The sequence below is a fragment of the Temnothorax longispinosus genome, chromosome 3, assembly GCF_030848805.1.
Source record: "Temnothorax longispinosus isolate EJ_2023e chromosome 3, Tlon_JGU_v1, whole genome shotgun sequence".
NCBI lineage: Eukaryota > Metazoa > Arthropoda > Insecta > Hymenoptera > Formicidae > Temnothorax > Temnothorax longispinosus.
The window spans coordinates 528,293-549,111 of record NC_092360.1 but is presented as its reverse complement, the minus strand read 5'-3'; the positions used below and the strand labels follow the sequence as shown (position 1 = coordinate 549,111).

General features: G+C 30.3%; 4 protein-coding genes and 1 long non-coding RNA gene across 13 annotated transcripts; 1 reads left to right on the top strand and 4 right to left on the bottom strand.

Moving 5' to 3' along the window:
- Positions 1–6: 6 nt before the first annotated feature.
- LOC139810519 (solute carrier family 25 member 16) lies at positions 7–20,818 on the top strand. Of its 5 annotated transcripts, none has more exons than XM_071774134.1 (9): positions 7–312; positions 11,722–11,810; positions 15,500–15,881; positions 17,970–18,062; positions 18,150–18,283; positions 18,808–18,993; positions 19,352–19,508; positions 19,591–19,732; positions 19,961–20,818. In XM_071774134.1, the coding sequence occupies exons 3-9, from the start codon at positions 15,818–15,820 to the stop codon at positions 20,133–20,135; spliced, it is 951 nt and encodes a 316-aa protein (XP_071630235.1). In that variant the 5' UTR covers positions 7–312; positions 11,722–11,810; positions 15,500–15,817; the 3' UTR covers positions 20,136–20,818. The 5 variants fall into 5 exon arrangements, with proteins under 5 accessions (XP_071630235.1, XP_071630236.1, XP_071630234.1 ...); XM_071774135.1 differs by having other exon boundaries at positions 7–316; XM_071774133.1 differs by lacking the exons at positions 7–312; positions 11,722–11,810 and adding an exon at positions 3,561–3,985.
- Positions 1,793–3,546, bottom strand: LOC139810515 (KIF-binding protein-like). Its single transcript, XM_071774124.1, has one exon. The coding sequence runs from the start codon at positions 3,544–3,546 to the stop codon at positions 2,050–2,052; it is 1,497 nt and encodes a 498-aa protein (XP_071630225.1). The 3' UTR covers positions 1,793–2,049.
- On the bottom strand, positions 5,429–7,445 carry LOC139810513 (KIF-binding protein-like). Its single transcript, XM_071774122.1, has 2 exons — positions 7,081–7,445; positions 5,429–7,000 (listed from the first exon to the last, which is right to left on the bottom strand). Exons 1-2 carry the CDS (start codon positions 7,133–7,135, stop codon positions 5,475–5,477), a joined length of 1,581 nt encoding a protein of 526 aa, XP_071630223.1. The 5' UTR covers positions 7,136–7,445; the 3' UTR covers positions 5,429–5,474.
- Positions 8,558–10,719, bottom strand: LOC139810514 (KIF-binding protein-like). The gene has a single exon (XM_071774123.1). The coding sequence runs from the start codon at positions 10,354–10,356 to the stop codon at positions 8,800–8,802; it is 1,557 nt and encodes a 518-aa protein (XP_071630224.1). The 5' UTR covers positions 10,357–10,719; the 3' UTR covers positions 8,558–8,799.
- LOC139810521 (uncharacterized) lies at positions 12,242–15,618 on the bottom strand. Of its 5 annotated transcripts, none has more exons than XR_011731416.1 (4): positions 15,493–15,618; positions 14,847–14,934; positions 14,497–14,773; positions 12,242–14,420 (listed from the first exon to the last, which is right to left on the bottom strand). It is a non-coding gene; the product is annotated as an uncharacterized lncRNA (long non-coding RNA). The 5 variants fall into 5 exon arrangements; XR_011731413.1 differs by having other exon boundaries at positions 15,024–15,526; XR_011731415.1 differs by having other exon boundaries at positions 14,497–14,934.
- Position 20,819: the final 1 nt, after the last annotated feature.

Below are 20,819 nucleotides of genomic sequence, written 5' to 3'. Positions count from 1 at the left end.
GCCGAGGCCAGCCCAGGCCAGCCGCCAGGATCAGCCAGGATCACCAGGATGCACCAGGATGCCCGAGAGCCCGGTAGCCGGTAATGCCGGTACCGGTACCCGACCGTCCCGAGGGCCGAGAGCGAGAGTCCCGCCAGTCCAGGGACCTCTGGCTTTTCTACTTTCTGGCGCGACATATGTAATTTTGCAGTGACCCAGTACTCCAGATCGCATCGAATACGTGTAAAGCGGACCAAGCGTGATTAGCGTGAAGCGCAAAATCCGAACAATACGTGGGAAAAGGAAGAGATATCTGGAAATCGTATGTATCACGTATGTATGTACTGTTTCTCTTCAGTAAAGAAAAGTATGAGGAAGAAAGGAAAAAGACAAAAAAAAATCTCCAAAATTGTCTTTCCGTTTAGCTTGATTTTTCCATTAAAACGTTGTTAGTCTGGAGTTCACTTGGTCTATTTATAACTTATTATGTATTTGATTGATAGAAAATTGTAAAATGCAGCAAATTCTTTACCTGTATTAATCTGAATTTGTGCATACTAAAGGCTACTCTACACATGACATTAGGTTAATTTTATTTAATCCAAATAGTTTCAAATAGTTCTTAGCTATTACACATGAAATGTTCATTATTAATATTATCACATTGATAACAAAATATATATTATGTATTTTATATACATCGCTCATTTGCTGCAGCAAACATAACTCAAAAATTGTACTTTTTCAGGAGACACATTTAAAGTTTTGAATTGTTATAACTTTCTACGAGTATTTTAAAATACCGAATTGGCAAGTCTTTTTGCAACTTTTAAAATGATGAGACTGACAATGAGATAAGTATTGCAACCTACATAATTAATTAAATGATATGGCACAATAGCGAGACACAACTGTTCCCTAGAGGTGAGTTCGTGAAGATTAAGCATTGTCGATTTAACTGTAAATATAATACACATGTAACAACCTTTTTCCCTGTACGAATAACTAAAAAAAGATGATTTTTTAATTATGTCATTGTTGCAGCAAATGAGCGATATAATATTGGGTCAAAATGCTTAATATGTTATTCTTTTATATTTGGTATCTTCATAGAAATCTAGCAAGTGTCGGAATGCACCATTATAGAATAGTACAAGCAATGAAATTTCCAACAAAATAAAAACGCATTTTTTTATATCTATGTATATATTTATTATATGTATGTATTTATTATGATTACATACTATTAGAAATAAGATTTTCATGGAACGCTCTAATCTATTTTATTTTTCACTATATAATATTTTTTGCTTGATTTTTTTGATATATTTAGTAAACATTTTCTCTAAAAAAAATAAATATCTTTATAATATTATTGACCTTATAAGTGATTTGTAACAAAATGATTATTCATATTTAATATTCAAGTAAAAGGAGTAAATATATAAAAATAAAAGGAATGTAAAATTAATATCACGTCTTCTTAAGATCCTTTTATAAAAATTTTAATTTATTATATCTACCGGATGTATATACAGAGTAAAAATTGTATAAAAGTTCCAACTTGTTGCCTAAGTATTTTTGTAAGCGTATTAATAATTCTCACAACTGTCACTCTCTTGTCGATGTGTGTATAAATAACATTATATACATTTATATACTCGCATTATAACATTATATACTCCCTTATATATAAAGAAGTAATAAAAACACATAAAAAAAATAATTTCACATAAATAATGTATGCAATTTTATATGACTGCACGTTATGTAAATTATTGTTAATTATAAAGTTAAAGAGTATGATAAATGTAAGAATGTTAGATATTTGGCACATGTCTGTCACATGAAAATGGTAAGAAACATGATTCATTCAAGAATTATTTATTCTTAGGCAAATTTAATACAGCTAAATTAATAAAAGGACAATTTTTTAAATTATGAATCATGTCTCTTATATGACTTTTATACAATAAAGAAATGTATTAAAATAATATTTCCTAGTATAAATTAATGTTACAAGTGAGAAACATGTGAATCTTAGAAAAAGCTAAATATTTTCTAAAAGACCTAAGCTACATGTAAATATAAGTCAATATTTCCTAAGATCAGTTTCGCATATCGATCAACTTCCTTCGACATTATTTTAGATTCGTCATGATACGTTTCCTCGAGCATTAAATCCATAACTGTGGAACAAGCAATTACCACCTCGCACCAAACCCGTTTATAAGTTACAAATTCTGTATCAATTATTGTATGAAATTTCTTACAAACGTCCTTTAAAAACTCTACTCGTCGTTTATGTAGTTTCAGCTGAACATCTCTGCCTTGTTCAAAACCTGCTAAATACTTATACGCAGCGGAAACATCAAGCATTATTTTTGCATAATTTTCAATGTCAGTATTGGCAGTAAAATATTCCTTTGCTGCATCAAGATGGTTCAAAATTTTTGTAAAAACAGATTTGGCATCAGCGAGATTTAATACACGTGTATGTGTGATCTGATTAGTTATACATTCTGTTTCTTTTTCTACGTCAGAAAATATTAGCAAGCTCGAGTCCTCCCAAGATTTGATTTCTAATTTTGAATTGTCTACATCACAGTTTTTATCTTTACTCTGTAAAAATCGTCCCCTCCAAAAACGTAAAAGTAAAACTCCATAGGTGCCCCAAGATCTAGCGCTAACACCACAAACGTAATCATAACTATCAGATAGATAGAGAAATCGCAATCTTGATACTTCATTTTGTTGATTTATCGTTTTCAAGGTCTCTTCAGAAAATCTCTGTATCACATAATCTGCAGTAGCAAGATGATTTCTAGCTTCAGCGAAACGATTGTTTAATAGAAAGTATCTTGATATATCAAATAAAGTAGAAACCCAATTGAGACAGTCTTCTCGAAACTGCCTTCCTTCGGATATCGCTTCTGACAGGTGCTTCTTTAATAAGTTATACATGTATGTTATAAATCCATCATGCTTATTTTCCGGTTGTATCAAATATTGATTTGCTATATCGCATAAACTTTTAAAATGTAGCTCTTCCAAGATAATCCTAGGACTAGACACTTTTTCTTTAATACCAACAATAATTGGTATATGGATAGGATCAAGATAATTATCCTCTTTCGTGTACTCTAAATACAGTTCCATTGGTGATTTCGATGTGTGAAAAATATAATTATTTTTCTCTAATTTAACAAAAATTGAATTTATTTCGTTAAGAGCACCTATAGACGTCAGTATAGCTTTACGATCTAACTCTTTATTTCGTAACAGATGTAAACATGTTTCAAAAAAATTTAAAGCAATATGTAATTCGTAATCTTCCTTAGAATTAACATATACTAGACCCAAGTTATAAAAAGCTGCCGCTAAAACTACAACGTCATCAAATTTTGCATCCGTTTGAATATCGATATTATGAAGCAATATATCCATCCTGATCTGTAGCTCATTAATCATTTTGTTTTTCTCTTTAGAAGGTTCACCGATTTTACTTAGTTCTTTCGCGTCAAACGACAATTGTACAATTTCCAAAAATTCCTCACTAATATCCATACTTTCAGCGCTTTCGGACGGTTTTGCTTCTGTAAAGATAGTGAAGGTTTCCATTAAAAGATTATTACATGGATGTATTATTACGATCTGTTTTAAATTATTTATTTATATGACTTACCAAATCGGAGGAACTCGCGTCTTCTTTCCATCGTTTGTCTGAGAAACGCCAACATTGTTGCTCAATATTGATAAAAAGACAATTCCTGGGATAAACTTCTAAAAACGTGTTCTGACTCGCAAGTTATGGAATGTTCTTGATGTTCTAGATTGGGGATTACCGGATACACGTGCTACGTACAAAAATAGTGGGAGTTTACATCTCCGACATCCAATGGAAAAGTTTATTTTATAGGGATCAGGATCAGAATATTGTCTAGGGTCCCTAGAAATAACTCCTATAGCCCAGGATACCGAATAGTGTACCGAAAATTGGACGCAAGTAAATTTTCCAAAAAAGGGCATAAGATTCCATCCAATGACTGAAAATGTCAAATTTATTTCTTTATTTGTGTTTTATATGTGTATATAATATATGTACTAATATATATAATATCGTTATTTACTTTTCGAACGTTTTTTCCTAAAAAAGAAGGATACAAAATTAAGATACCTTGTCCTCGGATACAGTAGCTGTCAATCATTATAAGAACTGTCCACAAATGCTGAAATGCTCGTTCTTGCAATATCATATGGAATAAACATCTTCCTTGTCATACTGTTTATCAACTGATTAATAATACTCAACGAATATCTAACATCAAAATTACTACAATTTAGAACAATTACGAATTGCTAAAATTCTTCTATAGTACAGAGCTCTATTCTATAATCTAAATTTAAAAAATTTTTCAATAAAAACACTACAAAGAAAATAACTTGAGAGAAGTAAATTTTAGGATTGGAATTATAAAACATCTTACTTAATATGACTTCACATTTATATGTATTAACAAATTATTGTCACGCTATTAAAATTAATTCTTAAGTCTGAATTACCTTACTATGAAATTAATTCATAATTAGTCGATCATACATGTATACATTATGCATAAATTTCTACGTACACGATAAACACTTTCCATTTATCGTAATGGATCATAAGCTTGAAATAATTAAATTGCGATTAATAGGTGTATCGCTTAATTTATAATTAATTATTTAAAATTTCTCTTGTATTGATAAGAAAATTGGCATTGCAAAAAATACCAGTTTAATTAGAGGCCACATATTTCTCATTCATCAATAATACTTGATATATTATTTATTGTAAGATAAGCTTCAATTTTCAGTCGATAGAGGAAATCTCAGAAGGAACAAGATAGAGATAGAATATATGTAAAATACAAAGTAAACAGATGAGACTTTCTACCGAGCAGTCAGAAAATTTAAAAAAATTCTGTTGATGTATCTCAAATCCATTATATTAATATTCGGCCGATTGTTTGCTTGCTCTTAAGAAAACTTTAATTATACATTCTGTTTTGCATATACGTTCAATCTCTGTATCTTGGTTGTTGCTATTAAAATTGATATTATAATGTTCATAATTTTTGTACACACGCACACACATATATATATGTATATATGTGTGTGTATATATGTATATATGTATATATATATATATATATATATATATGATAAGACATATATATATATATATATATATATATATATATATATATATATATATATATACATATATATGTCTTATCATATGAAAATATTAAGGAACATGACATTCAATAATTATTTATTCTTAAGTCACATTTAATACAGATAATTAATAGAAAGCTATTTTTTAAATCATGAATCATATTTTTTATATGTTTATATATGATAAAGAAATGCATTCAAATAATATTCTCCAATGCATAGTCACAAATAATGAAAAACGTACAAATCTTAGAAAGAACTAAATATTAAAAAAATTAAACTATATTTAAATAAAAGCCGATATTTTCTGAGATTATTTTCGCATATTGATCAGCTTTCATTGACATCTCTTGAAATGATTCGTCGTAATATGTTTCCTCGACCATTAAATCCATAACCGTGGAACATGAAGTCACCACTTCGTACCAAATCCGTTTGTAGAATTGTAATTCTCTATCATGCTCAGTTATTCTATTAAATTTTTTACGAGCTTCCTCTAAGCATTCTACTCGCCGTTTATGTAGTTTTATTTGTTTATCTCTTTGTTCTTCAAAACTTGCTAAATATTTGTATATATCCGAGATTTTAAGTGTTATCTTCGCGTAATTTTCGATGTCAGTGTCTGCAATAAAATATTCCCTCGCTTTTTCAAGTAGTCTCAAAGTTTTTACAAAAACTGATTTGGCATCAGCAAGATTTAATATACATGTTTCTGTGATCTCAATAGTTAAATTTTCCAATTCTTTCTCTAGTAAATCAGAAAATATTAAATTTGTCTCTTCAGATTTTATTTCTAATTTTGACATACGATCTTCTATCTCGGAAAATTTGTTTTCTTTATTCTGTGAGAATTTTTCCATCCAGAAACGTAAAAGAGAAGCTCCATAGAAACCCCAAGATTTGGCACTATTGGCATAAGTATAATCATAACTTTCAGACAAATGGGAAAAATCTCTATTTTTTTTCTTTGTCATTTTCAATTTATCTGCATAAAATCTGCATATCACATAATCTCCAATAGCAATGTGACTTTTAGCTTCAGCGAAACGACCGTTTACTAGAAAGTATCTAGACAGATCATATAAAGTTAAAGCCATATCAAGACATTTTTCATCAAATTTTGTTTTGTTAGATACCATGTTTGTCAGTCGAATGTTTAAAATCCTGTACATATATATTACAAATTTGTGCTTATCTTTCGACCTTGCAAGATATTGAAGTCCTAAGTCTTGTAACGTTGTATGATGCAAAGTTTCCAAGATAATTCTAGGATTAAATTCTTTTTCTTTAATACCAATAAGACTTGCTATGTGGATGGGATCAGGGCAATTATCCCTCAGTGTGTATTTCAAATATATTTCCAATGCTGAATTCAAGAATCTATGAGTACACTTATTTTTGCTTACTTTCTCATGAACTGAATTCGATTCGTTAAGTGCACCTATAGATGTCAATATAGTTTTACGGTCAAAATATTTTCCTTTCAACAGTTCCAAACATCTTGAAAAATGTGTTGTAGCGGTATTTAGATCGTCAGTATCCGTAGAAGGAATATATTCTAAACCTATGTTATAATAAGCATTCGATAAAGCAACAATATCATCAAATTGTGAGTCTCTTGAAACATCCATTACATTCTGATATAATACGTTCATTTTCTCCTCTATCGCTTTGATTTTTTTTCTCTTCTTAGCAAGTTTGATATCTTCATCCATGTACTTTACCTCAAACGACAATTGTAGAACGTCCAAAAATTTCTTACTAATATTCATACTTGTAGCGGGTTCGGCCGTTATCGTTTCTGTATAAACAGTAAGATTTAACGATGAAAAATCGCGCATTACACGGACATTTATTTACCTAATTTATTGTATGCGTTACCGAGTTGAAGGATTGCCTGTTTTTCTTCCGTTACTTGTCTGAGGAACGCGAACATTATTGCTCGATATTGATATGAAAACAATTTGCAGTATAAATTTATAAATTTGTTTTAGCTTGTACATTTATCGATCGTTCTCTATCTAATCCGGATGGGGGATTTCCGCATACACGTGCCATACACGTGCTATGTATAAAAATTGGAGGGGGTTTACATGTCTGATATCCAATAGAAAGACATATTTTTGTAGGGATAAAAATTATTTTTACCTAAGGTCCCTAGCGTGTTCTCCTATAGGATATCGAATTGCATACCGGACATTGGATATCGATAAGTTTTCCAAAAGAGACATAAGATCCCACCTAGAGACCTTCAAGTAAGAGTCTGGCCACTGATCGACTGTGTGCTGATTGGCTGTGTGTTGACAAACTATGGCAGAACCAATCCAAAATATAAAAACAAGCGTCAAAACGAACCTAGAGTGCATTGTTTTTAAACGTAGCCACCGTTATTTGTCAAATTGGCCAGACTCATAAGGCTCAGTCACAATGAGAGGAATAAGGAATAAGATAAAGGAATTAGGAATAAGGCATGTTGCATCTCACTTTAATGTACGTGTACTGAAGTGGATGCGACATTCCCTTATTCCTTATTCCTTTATCTTATTCCTTATTTTTGTCATTGTGTCTGAGCCCTTATACTCTTAAGAGTATATTGGGAGCTTTCCAGCAAGTTGATACAAGTTGACACAAACATCGTTCTATCTTTCTTTTTTGGCAATAAGTAACAAAGATAAAACGATACTTGTGTCGCTTGCTGGAAAGCTTCCATTAAGAGATAATATACTCTTGGAGTCTGTTGCCATAGAATAAATTATTTTAAAAATCCAATTTCTTTGTCTAAAATTTTTTTCACATAGTTCTACGAACATGATAATGTATACAATTTGTCTGTTTATAAATAAGATTATATATTTATATAAATTTATTTATATATTATTTATATAACCTTATGTAATTTTTAATAATAAAAAATATTCTCATACAAATATACATAATGTATATGTTACAGTAAAAGCGTGAAATTCAGTAAATGTAAAATGTACATATACACACACACTTACAAGAGCTCTAATTTATAAATATTAGAGTAGTGGAATAGAGCAGTAAGGGGGTTGTGCCATCCATCCCAAAAAACCTAACCCAATCTATATCACTGTGATATAATGATGGTGCTTATTAAAAGATATAAATTTGAAACATAAAATTAATGAATATATACATTTACTGGTAAATGCATACATTGACTACTAAGTGTATATATATATATATATATATATATATATATATATATATTTATTTATTCATTGATTTCAGTGCTTTTATTGTGACATACATATATGCAATATAATGAATATAATATATATAATCTTATATGATTGTATGTTATTCACAATTATACTAAATATATAAGAATAATATTTTTACATGTATGTCTATCATATAAAAATAATAAGAATGATTTATTCTTAATTATATTTATTCTCAGTCATATTTAATACAAGTAATTAATGGAAAGATATTTTATAAATACGAATCATGTTTTTTATTATATGTTTATATACGATAAAGGAATGCATTCAAATAATATTCTCTAATGCATAGTCACAAATAATGAGAAGCGTACAAATTTTAAAAAGGACTAAACATTAACAAAAAAGTTTACACATTTAAATAAAAATTGATATTTTCAGCGATTATTTTCACATATTGCTTAGCTTTCATTGACGTCTCTTCAAATGATTCGTCGTAATATGTTTCCTCCATCATTAAATCCATAATCTTGGAACATGAAGTTACCATTTCGTACCAAATCCGTTTGTAGATTTGTAATTCTCTGTCACTCCGAATTGTTGTACGAAAATTCTTACAAGCGTCCTCTAAACACTTTACTCGTTGTTTATGCAGTTTTATTTGATTATCTCTTCGTTCTTCAAAATCTGCAAAATATTTATATGTATCCGAAATTTTAAGTGTTATTTTTGCATATATTACAATGTTAGTGTCTACAGTAAAATATTTCTTCGCTGATTCCAGTTGCATCAAAGTTTTTTTAAAAATCGATTTGGCATCAGAAAAATTTAATATACTTGTTTCTGTGAAACTAATAGTTGTGCGTTTCAATTCTTTGTCTAGACTAGAAAATATTAAATGTAGCTCCCCAGATGTTATTTCTAATTTTGACACAATATCTTGTATCTTAGATTTGTTTTCCTTATTCTGTGAGAATTTTTCCTTCCAGAAACGTAAAAGAGAAACTCCATAGGAACCCCAAGATTTAGAACTAAGAGCAAAGGCATAATTATAACTTTCATACAAGTGAGAAGAATCTTTATTTTCTTTCTTTGCTGGTTCCAGTCTATCTACAATAAATCTACATATTACATAATCTCCAACAGCAATGTGACTTCTAGCTTCAGCGAAACGACCGTTTGCTAGAAAGTATCTAGACAGATCAAATAAGGTTACAGCCATATCAAGACACTTTTCATCAAATTTTGTTTTGTCAGCTACCATGTTTGTCAGTCGAATGTTTAAAATCCTGTACATATATATTACAAATTTGTGCTTATCTTTCGACCTTGCAAGATATTGAAGTCCTAAGTCTTGTAAAGTTGTATGATGCAAAGTTTCCAAGATAATTCTAGGATTAAATTCTTTTTCTTTAATACCAACAAGACTTGCTATGTGGATGGGATCAGGGCAATTATCCCTCAGTGTGTATTTCAAATATATTTCCAATGCTGAATTCAAGAATCTATGAGTACACTTATTTTTGCTTACTCTCACATGAACTGAATTCGATTCGTTAAGTGCACCTATAGATGTCAATATAGTTTTACGGTCAAAATATTTTCCTTTCAACAGTTCCAAACATCTTGAAAAATGTGTCGTAGCGGTATTTAGATCGTCAGTATCCGTAGAAGGAATATATTCTAAGCCTATGTTATAATAAGCATTCGATAAAGCAACAATATCATCAAATTTTGAGTCCCTTGAAACATCCATTACATTCTGATATAATACGTTCATTTTCTCCTTTATCGCTTTGATTTTTTTTCTCTTCTTAGCAATTTTGATATCTTCATCCATGTACTTTACCTCAAACGACAATTGTAGAACGTCCAAAAATTTCTTACTAATATTCATACTTGTAGCGGGTTCGGCCGTTATCGTTTCTGTATAAACAGTAAGATTTAACGATGAAAAATCGCGCATTACACGGACATTTATTTACCTAATTTATTGTATGCGTTACCGAGTTGAAGGATTGCGCATTTTTCTTCTATTTCTTGTCGGAGGAACGCGAACATTATTGCTCAATATTAACACAAAGACAATTTCCAGTATTGAATTTATGGATTTGTGTTCCGACTTGCAAATTTATCAAACGTTCTCTAATTCTCTAATCCCAGATGGGGGATTCCGGATACACGTGCTATGCATGAAAGCTGGAGGGGGGTTTACAGTGTTTACACCTCTCATATCCAATAGAAAGGTATATTTTATAGGGATCAAATTTTTCTTTATCTAGGGTTCCTAAGGCGTTCTATAAGATATCAAATTGCGAATCGGACGTTGGATACAAACAAAGTTTTTCTTACAATAGAGCCATAAAATCTCACTCAAAAATGACCGAAAGTGTCAAATTTATTTATTTATTTATCGAATAAACTTTCAAAAAAACACGGTATAAACATCCTCTTCATTATGAATTCTAAAAATTTATAATAATGACGTAATATTACAAAAATTCACTGCCAGCAATGGAAATCTATAGTACACGTAACGTATACTATAGATTTTCAGCGCTGGCAAAGAATTTTGGAAACAGCCTGTGAATGAAGCTGAACAAATGCACCAAATGTAAAATACTTATAACTAATTAATGAAGATAAGATGTCGTGAAGACTATTTTTATTTTTACATTTATATATTATCTGTAAAAACAGAAATTATGTAAGTTCTATGTTATATGGCGAATTCTACAAACACATCTGCAAATGAAAATTTTAATAACGAAACATTGTTTTAATTTTTAAATAATAAATATATAAAATTTCGACCAATCAGATTGTTCAATATTTGCGCGGCCAATGACATCGTACGATGAATAAGTTGCTTGCAAGTATCGAGTCTCCAATATTATCGTTCAACGCGTATGTATATAACTATATAGTATAACGCAGTATTTTGTCTTATTTTAATTCTATGTTTAATCCTCGTCACGCGTAAAGTTATACTTGTATCATTCCACTGCACGCAATTCGGAGTCACGATGCACGAATAATTAAACCCGACCCCAAATCACCTAATTTCATATTGCGTTCCATACGCAAACTTTCAACGCGCCAACTTTCTGCGAATCTGATTGATCAATTTTAAACGCTTTCTGTTAAAAAATAATTGCAATACCGCGATATGAATATACTAATATACGTTCATTTTTGTATCGAAACATTTTCGAAGATTTGCTTAACATTTGTCGACATGATAATAGTTATTTCGGGACTTCTGGCATTTATAAAAATGCATAAATTATAATCCTATTACAAATATTGATACGCAATGAATTATTCGCAGATATTGCCGGTATGTGCGTAATCATAGCACCATTGAACAAGATCAAAATTTTAGATATTACCTCCAGAGCACAAGCACTACAAACATAGGTGAGAATATAATTTCTTTTGTCAATAATACATGCAAATAATACGCAGTATTCGTACGCGACGTACATGAATAAATACGTAAAATTTTGCAAGTGTTTTTTCGGGATTCAGGGGAATTATTCAACGCGAAAATTTCCTTGCTTTGTATAAAGGCAATCTCGTTCAAATGATTAAGCCGTGCCAAACGCAACAATATAATTTACAGTGTATAAACGTTATAAAAAGGTGCGAAAAATATTGGATATTAGAACCTGCTCGAATTCATCAGTATATAATGATGTTTGAAACCACGTAGCATAATTCTCGGATTTAATACAATTCGGGTTTTTTTAAATTGAAATATTCCATCAGATTATTTTAAATTCACATCAGTAATATATTTATTACTGACTATTTGAAATTCTTCTTATATTTTGATAAGAAAACTGGCATTTTGCAAAAGATATCGGTTCAACTGAAGGCCGAATATTTCTTATTCACCAATAAAGTCAGTATAAAACATGTGCATATATGAAGATACAATATATACAAGTTGCATCAACTGTATGTTCATATATAGCGTACGGTAATAATGATAATAACATTGATAATAATAGTAATTGTATAGAAAAACAGATCAAGAAGGACTAGCAAGACTGTCAGACAGGGCGTAATATATACCTATACATTATGTACATTATATACATTAATACATTTCTATAAAAATATATTTAATGTGTGATGTATATAACATACATAATATATATAATATATAATCTTACATGATTGTGTTATTATCAATTATTGTAAAATGTAAATCATTGTCAAATATAAAAATATAAGAGTATAATAAATGTAAGAATGATATATTCATGTATGTCTATCATATAAAAATATTAAGGAACTTGATTCATTCAAGAATTATTTATCCTCAGTCATTTAATACAGATAATTAATGGAAAGATATTTTTTAATCACATATCATGTTTCTTATATGACTTATATACAATAAAGGAATGCATTCAGTAATATTCTTCAATGTAGTTACAAATAATGAAAAATGAAGAAATCTTAGTAAGGACTAGATATAAAAAAAAAAATCTAAACTGCATTTAAATAAAGATCGATATTTTCTCTGATTATTTTCGCATATTGATCAGCTTTCATTGACAGTTCTTCAAATAATTCGTCGTAATATGTTTCCTCGACCATTAAATTCATTACCGTGGAACATGAAGTCACTATTTCGTACCAAATCCGTTTGTAAATTTGTAATTCTCTATCATTTACAGTAATTGCTTGAAATTTTCTACGAGCGTCCTCTAAACATTCTACTCGCCGTTTATGTAATTTTATTTGTTCACCTCTTTGTTCTTCAAAACCTGCTAAATATTTATATGTATCCGATATTTTAAGCATTATCTTCGCATAATTTTCGATGTCAGTGTCTGCAGTAAAATATTCCTTCGCTGTTTCAAGTTGTCTCAAAGTTTTTACAAAGACTAGTTTGGCATCAGCAAGATTCAATATACATGTTTCTGTAATCTCAATAGTTAGATGTTCCAATTTTTTTTCCAAGGCAGAAAATATCAAGTTTAAATCTTGATATTTTATTTTTAATTTTGATATATGATCTTGTACCTCAGAAGATTTGCTTTTTCTATTCTGTGAGAATTTTTCCATCCAAAATCGTAAAAGAGACACTCCATAGGAACCCCAAGCTCTAGCACTATTGGCAGAAGCATAATCATAACTTTCAGACAAATGAGAAAAATCTTTACTTTTTTTCCTTGTCATTTTCAATTTATCTGCATGAAATCTACATATCACATAATCTCCAATAGCAATGTGACTTTTAGCGAAACGACTTCAGCGAAACGACCGTTTGCTAGAAAATATCTAGACAGATTAAATAAGGTTAAAGCCATATCAAGACATTTGTCGTCAAATTTTGTTTTGTCAGCTACCATGTCTCTCAGTCGGATGTTTAATATATCATGTATGTACTTTACAAATGCGTGATTATCTTTCGACCTTTTAAGATATTGACGTCCGAACTCCTGTAAAGTTGTATGATGCCAAGTGTTCAAGATAATCCTAGGATTCGATTCTTTTTCTTTAATACCAACAAGACTTGCTATGTGGATGGATCAGGATAATTATCCTCCAATGTGTATGTCACGTATCTTTCTAATGCTGTATTCAAGTATATAACATTATATTTCCCTTCCTCCACTACATCCCAAACTAAATGCAATTCGTTAAGTGCACCTATAGATGTCAATATAGCTTTACGGTCTAACATTTTGTCCCCTAACAGTGTCAAACATCTTGTAAAACACTGTACAGCGGTCTTTAAGTCGTCAGTATCCGTAAAAGGAATATATTCTAAGCCTATGTTGTAATAAGCATTCGATAAAGCAACAATATCATCCAATTTTGCGTCTCTTGAAACATCCATTACATTCTGATATAATACATTCATTTTCTCCTCTATGGCTTTGATTTTTTTTCTCTTCTTAGCAAGTTTGATGTCTTCATCCATGTACTTTACCTCAAACGACAATTGTAGAACTCCCAAAAATTTCTTACTAATAGTCATACTTATAGCGGATTCGGCCGGTACCGTTTCTATATAAACAATAAGAATTAACGGTGAAAAAACATTACACGGACACTTATTATTCTAAATTATTTATATGCGTACCGAGTTGAAGGATTGCGCATCTTTCTTCCATTACTTGTCGGAGGAACGCGAACATCGCTTGATATTAACATAAGGACAATTTCCAGTATGAATTTATAGTTTTATGTTCCGACTTTCAAATTTATCAAGCGTTCTCTAATTCTCTAATCCCAGAGGATTCCGCATACACGTTGCTATGCATGAAAATTGGAGGAGGTTTACACGTCTCATATCCAATAGAAAGTTATATTTTATAGGGATCAAACTTCTCTTTATCTAGGGTCCCTAGCGCGTTCTCCTATAAGATATTTAATTGCAAATCGAACGTTGCATAGAGACAAGTTTTCCACAAAAGAGGCATAAGATCTCACCTAATGACCGAAAGTGTCAAATTTATTTATTTATCGAATGATCTTTCAAAAGAACTCGTTGATGTAAACATCCTCTTTATTATAAATTCTAAAAATTTATAATAAAGACGTAATATTACAAATATAAAGAATAACTAGAGATTAATTATAACGAGATTTATGTACAAATTAACTTACTTATTAATATAACTTCGCGTTTATATTAGAAAATGATTGTATTTGTTAAATTAACTATTTCTGGAATCGAGACATTACATATATATATATCAAGAGTACACGCCGGTAATGCCAAGTACGCGCGGAGCGAGACATTACAGTGTATACTTATGTATAATAACGTCATTACGATATATATATATATATATATATATATATATATATATATATATATATATATATATATATATACAGGCACGCACAGGAAAAACGCTTTCAATAATGACGTTATTAGGAAACTTGCGCTACAGTCGACACGATTAAAATTAAAGGAGTGCTACTCGTAACAGTCAATTTTCGATGAATATGAATTTTACATTTGCATTTTATATATGTACACAAATAAAAAATTCCAACCAAAATGACTTTGAATATCATTAAATATCACTAAAAGTTATATGGCTAGCAAAAGCTCATGTTATAGTATTACGTTGCAGGTGATTTCAGTTCACGATTAACCTCTGTAAGATCCGAGAGATAAGATTCAGAGGAAAATAGAACACATAGGAGACACATGGACACGTGGCACGTCGCTCCATGGCAGGACGGCAAGACAATACAAATATCTCACGTTCTTTACATGAGAATGGATCACTCAAGGTCAACGATCCCCGATTCACCTTTTCCCCCTCCTTATTACCGCCAACTGAAACCACATGGAGTAAACGTTCTTTGCCACGAATATTCTCGCTCGCATTTTTCTCGTAGAACTCGGTATTCACGATTTGCGTCCGCTTTGACGTTATTCAGCAGCTATGACCCGACCCAAAAAGAAAACCGGGATTTACGAGGCAGTCGCGAAAAATTTCGTGGCCGGTGGTGAGTTGAAATCCTTTGGATATCCTATTATTTTGCTCTTTTTTTTGCTTTATCTTCAGAAGCAGCGTTTACGTTGTACACTGCGTTTCATTAATCGAGTCCTTTTGGGTGTAGACTAGTGGAAATGAGCGCACCATTTCTAGGCGCGCAATTGGCTGGGAGGTCTAGAAATGATGCGCTCATCCACATTAGTCTACACCCAAAAGGACTCGATTAATGAAACGCAGTGTACATTCATACAGGATGCTTGGCATTTTAATAGAAACTTTATGAACGCATCAATGACATCACAGATTCTCCATTCCTAGTTTGTTCAGAAGTTTTGAAACAAATATTTCAATTGAACGTTATATTTAGAACGATTTTAATCAAACTTCGACTACATTAATCAGCGATTAATTTAATCAGCAGAATAGTAAAATGTTTAACTAGCAAAATGTCTAACTCTATAATTTGTTATCTCTGATCTAACCTTTTTCTTACGTATGATCGACCAAAACATTAATAATTCTATGTATGTTAACGAAACAATATATATATATATCTATCTATAGATATTGCTTGATAAATTGATCACCGATTAAATTAATCGGAATTTGAGTAAAACCACGCTTAGTAAATCTATCATATATTCTATAGATTAGTGATGATTATGATAACGATTTTGGATTGTTTAAGACCATTGGCAGCTATTGGCTGCGTTCAGCAGAACGTTTATTTTGCAACTGTTGGAAATTTTCTGAGCTCAGATTGGATTATTCTTTTAGATCTAGAGAAATAATCCAATCTAGGCTCAGAAAACTTTCAACAGTTACAAACATTCTGCTGAACGTGGCCAATGATTGCTCTCTCTTGATGAATCAATTTGCCTCTTTTTTGTTTAAAAATTAACAATTTATGTATTTATTTATTTGTAATTGGAGTGGAGATAAAAAAAAGAAAATGACATAAGAGGAACTTTATACGTAAAATATAAACTCAAAGATTGTTTTGAGAAATTTATAAAATTGTAATACATTTTTTGTAATATGTAATAAAATTGTAATATTTCATATGTATAAAATTGATTGTTTTTAATGGAATACTATACATTTTTTTCATGACACAAAATATAAAAAGTTCAGTAAAATAGTTTAAAATAATGTATAAAATAATGTATAAAATAATCTATATTCTTAGAAAATGAAAAGATTCTTCATATTAAATTCTTTGTGTAAGTCCCGTTATATGGTTCTTTATATCCTCTATTACCGTTTTATTTGGCACAAAAATGTTGTGTTTTTAAATACATATATTCAAGAATATAAATTATATAGCTATTAAAATTATTTTTTATAGGTTCTTATGTTGCTTTGAATGTCTATATATAACACTAAATATTATTAATACAATTGAAATATTACCAAGAAAATCAAGTTATGATAAGAGATATTGTGAATAAATTTGAACAAATACAACAGTCAGAACGTGAAATATAAATTAATGAAGATAAAATGTTATAGACTATTTTTATTTTAAAATTTATATATCTATTATTTTTATAAAAACAGAAATTATGTAAGTTCTATTTTAAATAGCGAATTCTACAAACAATTCTGCAAATGAAAATTTTAATAACGAAACATCTCGATTGTTTTAATTTTTAAATAACAAATATTTGAAGTTTTCGACCAATTAGATTGTTCAATATTTGCGTGGCCAATGACATCGCACGATGAAGTTGCTTGCAGGTATCGCGTCTCCAATATTATCATTCTACGTGTATATGTATACAATATAACACAAGTATTTTATCTCATTTATATTCTAAATTCAATTTCTGTGAATCTAATTGCTCAATTTTAAATGCTTTCTGTTAAAAAAAATAAATAAATAAATAAAATCGCAACACCGCGATATACGAATGTACATTAACTTTTTTATCGAAACGTTTTTGGGGATTTGCTTAACGTTTGTCTACATGATAGTTATTTCGGGACTTTTTTTTGGCATTTATAAAAATGCGTGAGTTGTAATCCTATTATAAATTTCAATAAATATCAAGAATATAAATTATATATTAAAATTATTTAAATGAATTATGCGCAGGTGTTGCCGGTATGTGCTCGAAAACAGCCGTGGCACCGTTGGACCGAATCAAAATTTTATTGCAAGCGCAGCACGAGCACTACAAACATTTAGGTGAGGATGTCTTTTGTCAGCAGTAGATACAAATAATACGAAGTATTCGTACGCGACACACATGAGTAAATATGTGAAATTTTGCAGGCGTTTTCTCAGGATTCAGGGAAATTGTTCGACGGGAAAATTTCCTTGCTCTGTATAAAGGCAATCTCGTTCAAATGATCAGGGCCGTGCCATACGCAGCGATACAATTTACAGCGTATGAACAGTATAAAAAGGTGCGGAAAATCTTAAAAATCACGTATCAAAATGCTCACGCATCGGATTCAATGCGATTCTGCTTTCTCTTAAACTTAAATTAAAACGCTCCATCATCAATAATTTATTTTACTTATAACCAATTAGCTGAAGTTCCTCCTGTAATGATAAGAAAATTGGCATTGTAAAAGATATCAGTTCAATTGGAGGTCAAATACTCTTCGTATCCCAACAATACTTGATGTTTTATTAAGATAAACGACAATTTTCAGTTGATAGAGGAAGTCTCAGGAACATGTAGAGACGGAATATATGTGTAAGACACAAAGTAAGCAAATAAGTCTCCTTATTGAGAAGCCAGATTATTTGAAGTATCAGTGCACCTCTAATCTATGTAATAATATTTGGCCGATTGTCTGCATGACATTTTGAGAAAATTTCAGCTACCTATCCATTCTGTGTTGTACATACACGTTCAATCTCTGTTTCTGTAATTGTAACTGGTAATTAAAACTGATATTAATGTTCACGCAATTTCTCTCAGCACTTGGAGGAATCATTTGAGCAAAGTCCGCATGTAAATGGATTTTTGGCCGGAGCCGCCGCCGGCGTCACAGCGGCTTCGATTACGTATCCGCTCGACACTATCAGAGCAAGACTAGCCTTTCAAGTTACCAGCAATACAATTTACTCTGGAATCAAACACGCCGCTGTGAGAATGCTGAAGGAGGTAAATCAATCAACGCTCTTGAAGTCTATTGTCAAGAGACACATTTAAATGAAGAAATATAGAAAATATAATTGCATCTTCAGGTCGTAACATTAATAGTCTTGATTATTTTATCTTGGAGATTAAACAACTACGATGATAAATTTTAAATGAACGAATGAGATCATCAAGTCTTTAAAGTTGCACTGAAAATGCACGAACAAGTCGATAAATTGTATATGTTTATAATAGATTTGATATCTTCAGTATTTCATATTCTATATGAATATAGTTTAAACTTAATTAAAAGTTTCATTAATTTCTAATTTCGACGTCTCTTGTTATATTAAAATAAGGTAATAATTACTAAATATCTCAGGAAGGCGGCCTTCAAGCGTTGTACAGAGGTTTCTGGCCAACTATGTTGGGCATGGTACCATACACCGGATTTTCATTTTATACGTTTGAGAAGGTGAAATATCTAAGCATGAAATATGCGTCACATTATCTCTGTTCCGAGCATGAAACGAATACCGGTAAGTAAGAGGAAAGCCATTCCAGCAAAACCAATGAACAATAAGTATGTGGCAACTAATATTATGTCTCTTTATTTTGAAGGTGGTCTTATATTAAATATACCGGCAAAACTTCTGTGTGGGGGTGCTGCCGGTGCCGTAGCGCATACCTTCTCCTATCCATTAGATGTTACAAAGAGACGTATGCAATTGGCTATGATGAACCCAGCTACATATAAATACGCGTAAGTATCGTGTACGATACTTAATTTACAATAATTGACAAATATATTTATATGTTATGTGTTTTTCTTATGGTTGATTGCTTTTTTATTAGTATCTGTTTTTTAATCTATATGAATTTAAAAAATATTAATTCCATTAATTACTAATTTATTGTGAATAAATTTAACTATTATAATTTTATTAATTAAAATAGTATATTAATCTATAAAATTATTTTTTTTTCCCAGATCGGGAATGTTGTCCACTCTTAGAATGATATATATCGAGAATGGCATTGTAAAAGGTTTATATCGTGGAATGAGTGTCAATTTCTTACGAGCAGTTCCTTTTGCGGCAGTTGGTTTTGCGACATACGAAGTGATGAAGCAGATGCTCAATTTAGATACTGGAATAAAACTATAACTAAATTATATATATACATATATGTATGAATGTATATATGTATACACTTTTCGTAATATAAATTAGATCTTTATAGATATATTTATAGATATATATGTATTATATCTATAAAGCTGTTTAATTTTTTACGAAATGGAAAAGATAAACCGCAGAGAGATTATGTAACAGTATTTTAAACATCTTGCTTTAGTGTTTTTAATTTTTAGCTAAACAAAAAGAGAATAAAAGTTTTTAAATAGATATGTGATTAGAAACTTATGAAAAGATGTCATACATTGGAATGTTCAGATGTATCATATATTGTATATTCGCGATTGATATAAATCTCTTCTAAATGAAAAACTTGCTCATAATTTCTATACATACATACAATAATGTGTGAATGTACATTGTTCAAAATTTTTAAATATTGCAAACTGAATTCAGATCGTTAATGAAAACAAGCAAAATATATGTTTCATATTACCTATGCCTACACAATTATATTGCAGATTAATACGAAACATAGCAAATGTGTTTCGTAAAAAGTAAATATTTGTTACAAAATACATAATAATCCTTGCTCCAATATTGAAGGAATAAAATTAGGCAAATTATTACTCTGATATGTAATATGCATTATTGTAGATACTGACAAAGCTGTATATTTGTGAGAAAAAAAAGAAATATTTTTGTACATGTTAT

What these genes read in the sequence shown, in the direction of transcription:
- LOC139810514 (XM_071774123.1), bottom strand. Translation starts at nt 10,356, where the DNA reads ATGCGCGATTTTTCATCGTTAAATCTTACTGTTTATACAGAAACGATA.
- LOC139810519 (XM_071774134.1), top strand. Translation starts at nt 15,818, where the DNA reads ATGACCCGACCCAAAAAGAAAACCGGGATTTACGAGGCAGTCGCGAAA. An exon ending in CGAGCACTACAAACATTTAG is followed by an intron (nt 18,063 to 18,149) that starts GTGAGGATGTCT and finishes GAAATTTTGCAG; the next exon opens with GCGTTTTCTCAGGATTCAGG. An exon ending in CGAGCATGAAACGAATACCG is followed by an intron (nt 19,509 to 19,590) that starts GTAAGTAAGAGG and finishes TTTATTTTGAAG; the next exon opens with GTGGTCTTATATTAAATATA.
- LOC139810513 (XM_071774122.1), bottom strand. Translation starts at nt 7,135, where the DNA reads ATGTTCGCGTTCCTCAGACAAGTAACGGAAGAAAAACAGGCAATCCTT. An exon ending in ACAGGCAATCCTTCAACTCG is followed by an intron (nt 7,001 to 7,080) that starts GTAACGCATACA and finishes CTGTTTATACAG; the next exon opens with AAACGATAACGGCCGAACCC.
- LOC139810515 (XM_071774124.1), bottom strand. Translation starts at nt 3,546, where the DNA reads ATGGATATTAGTGAGGAATTTTTGGAAATTGTACAATTGTCGTTTGAC.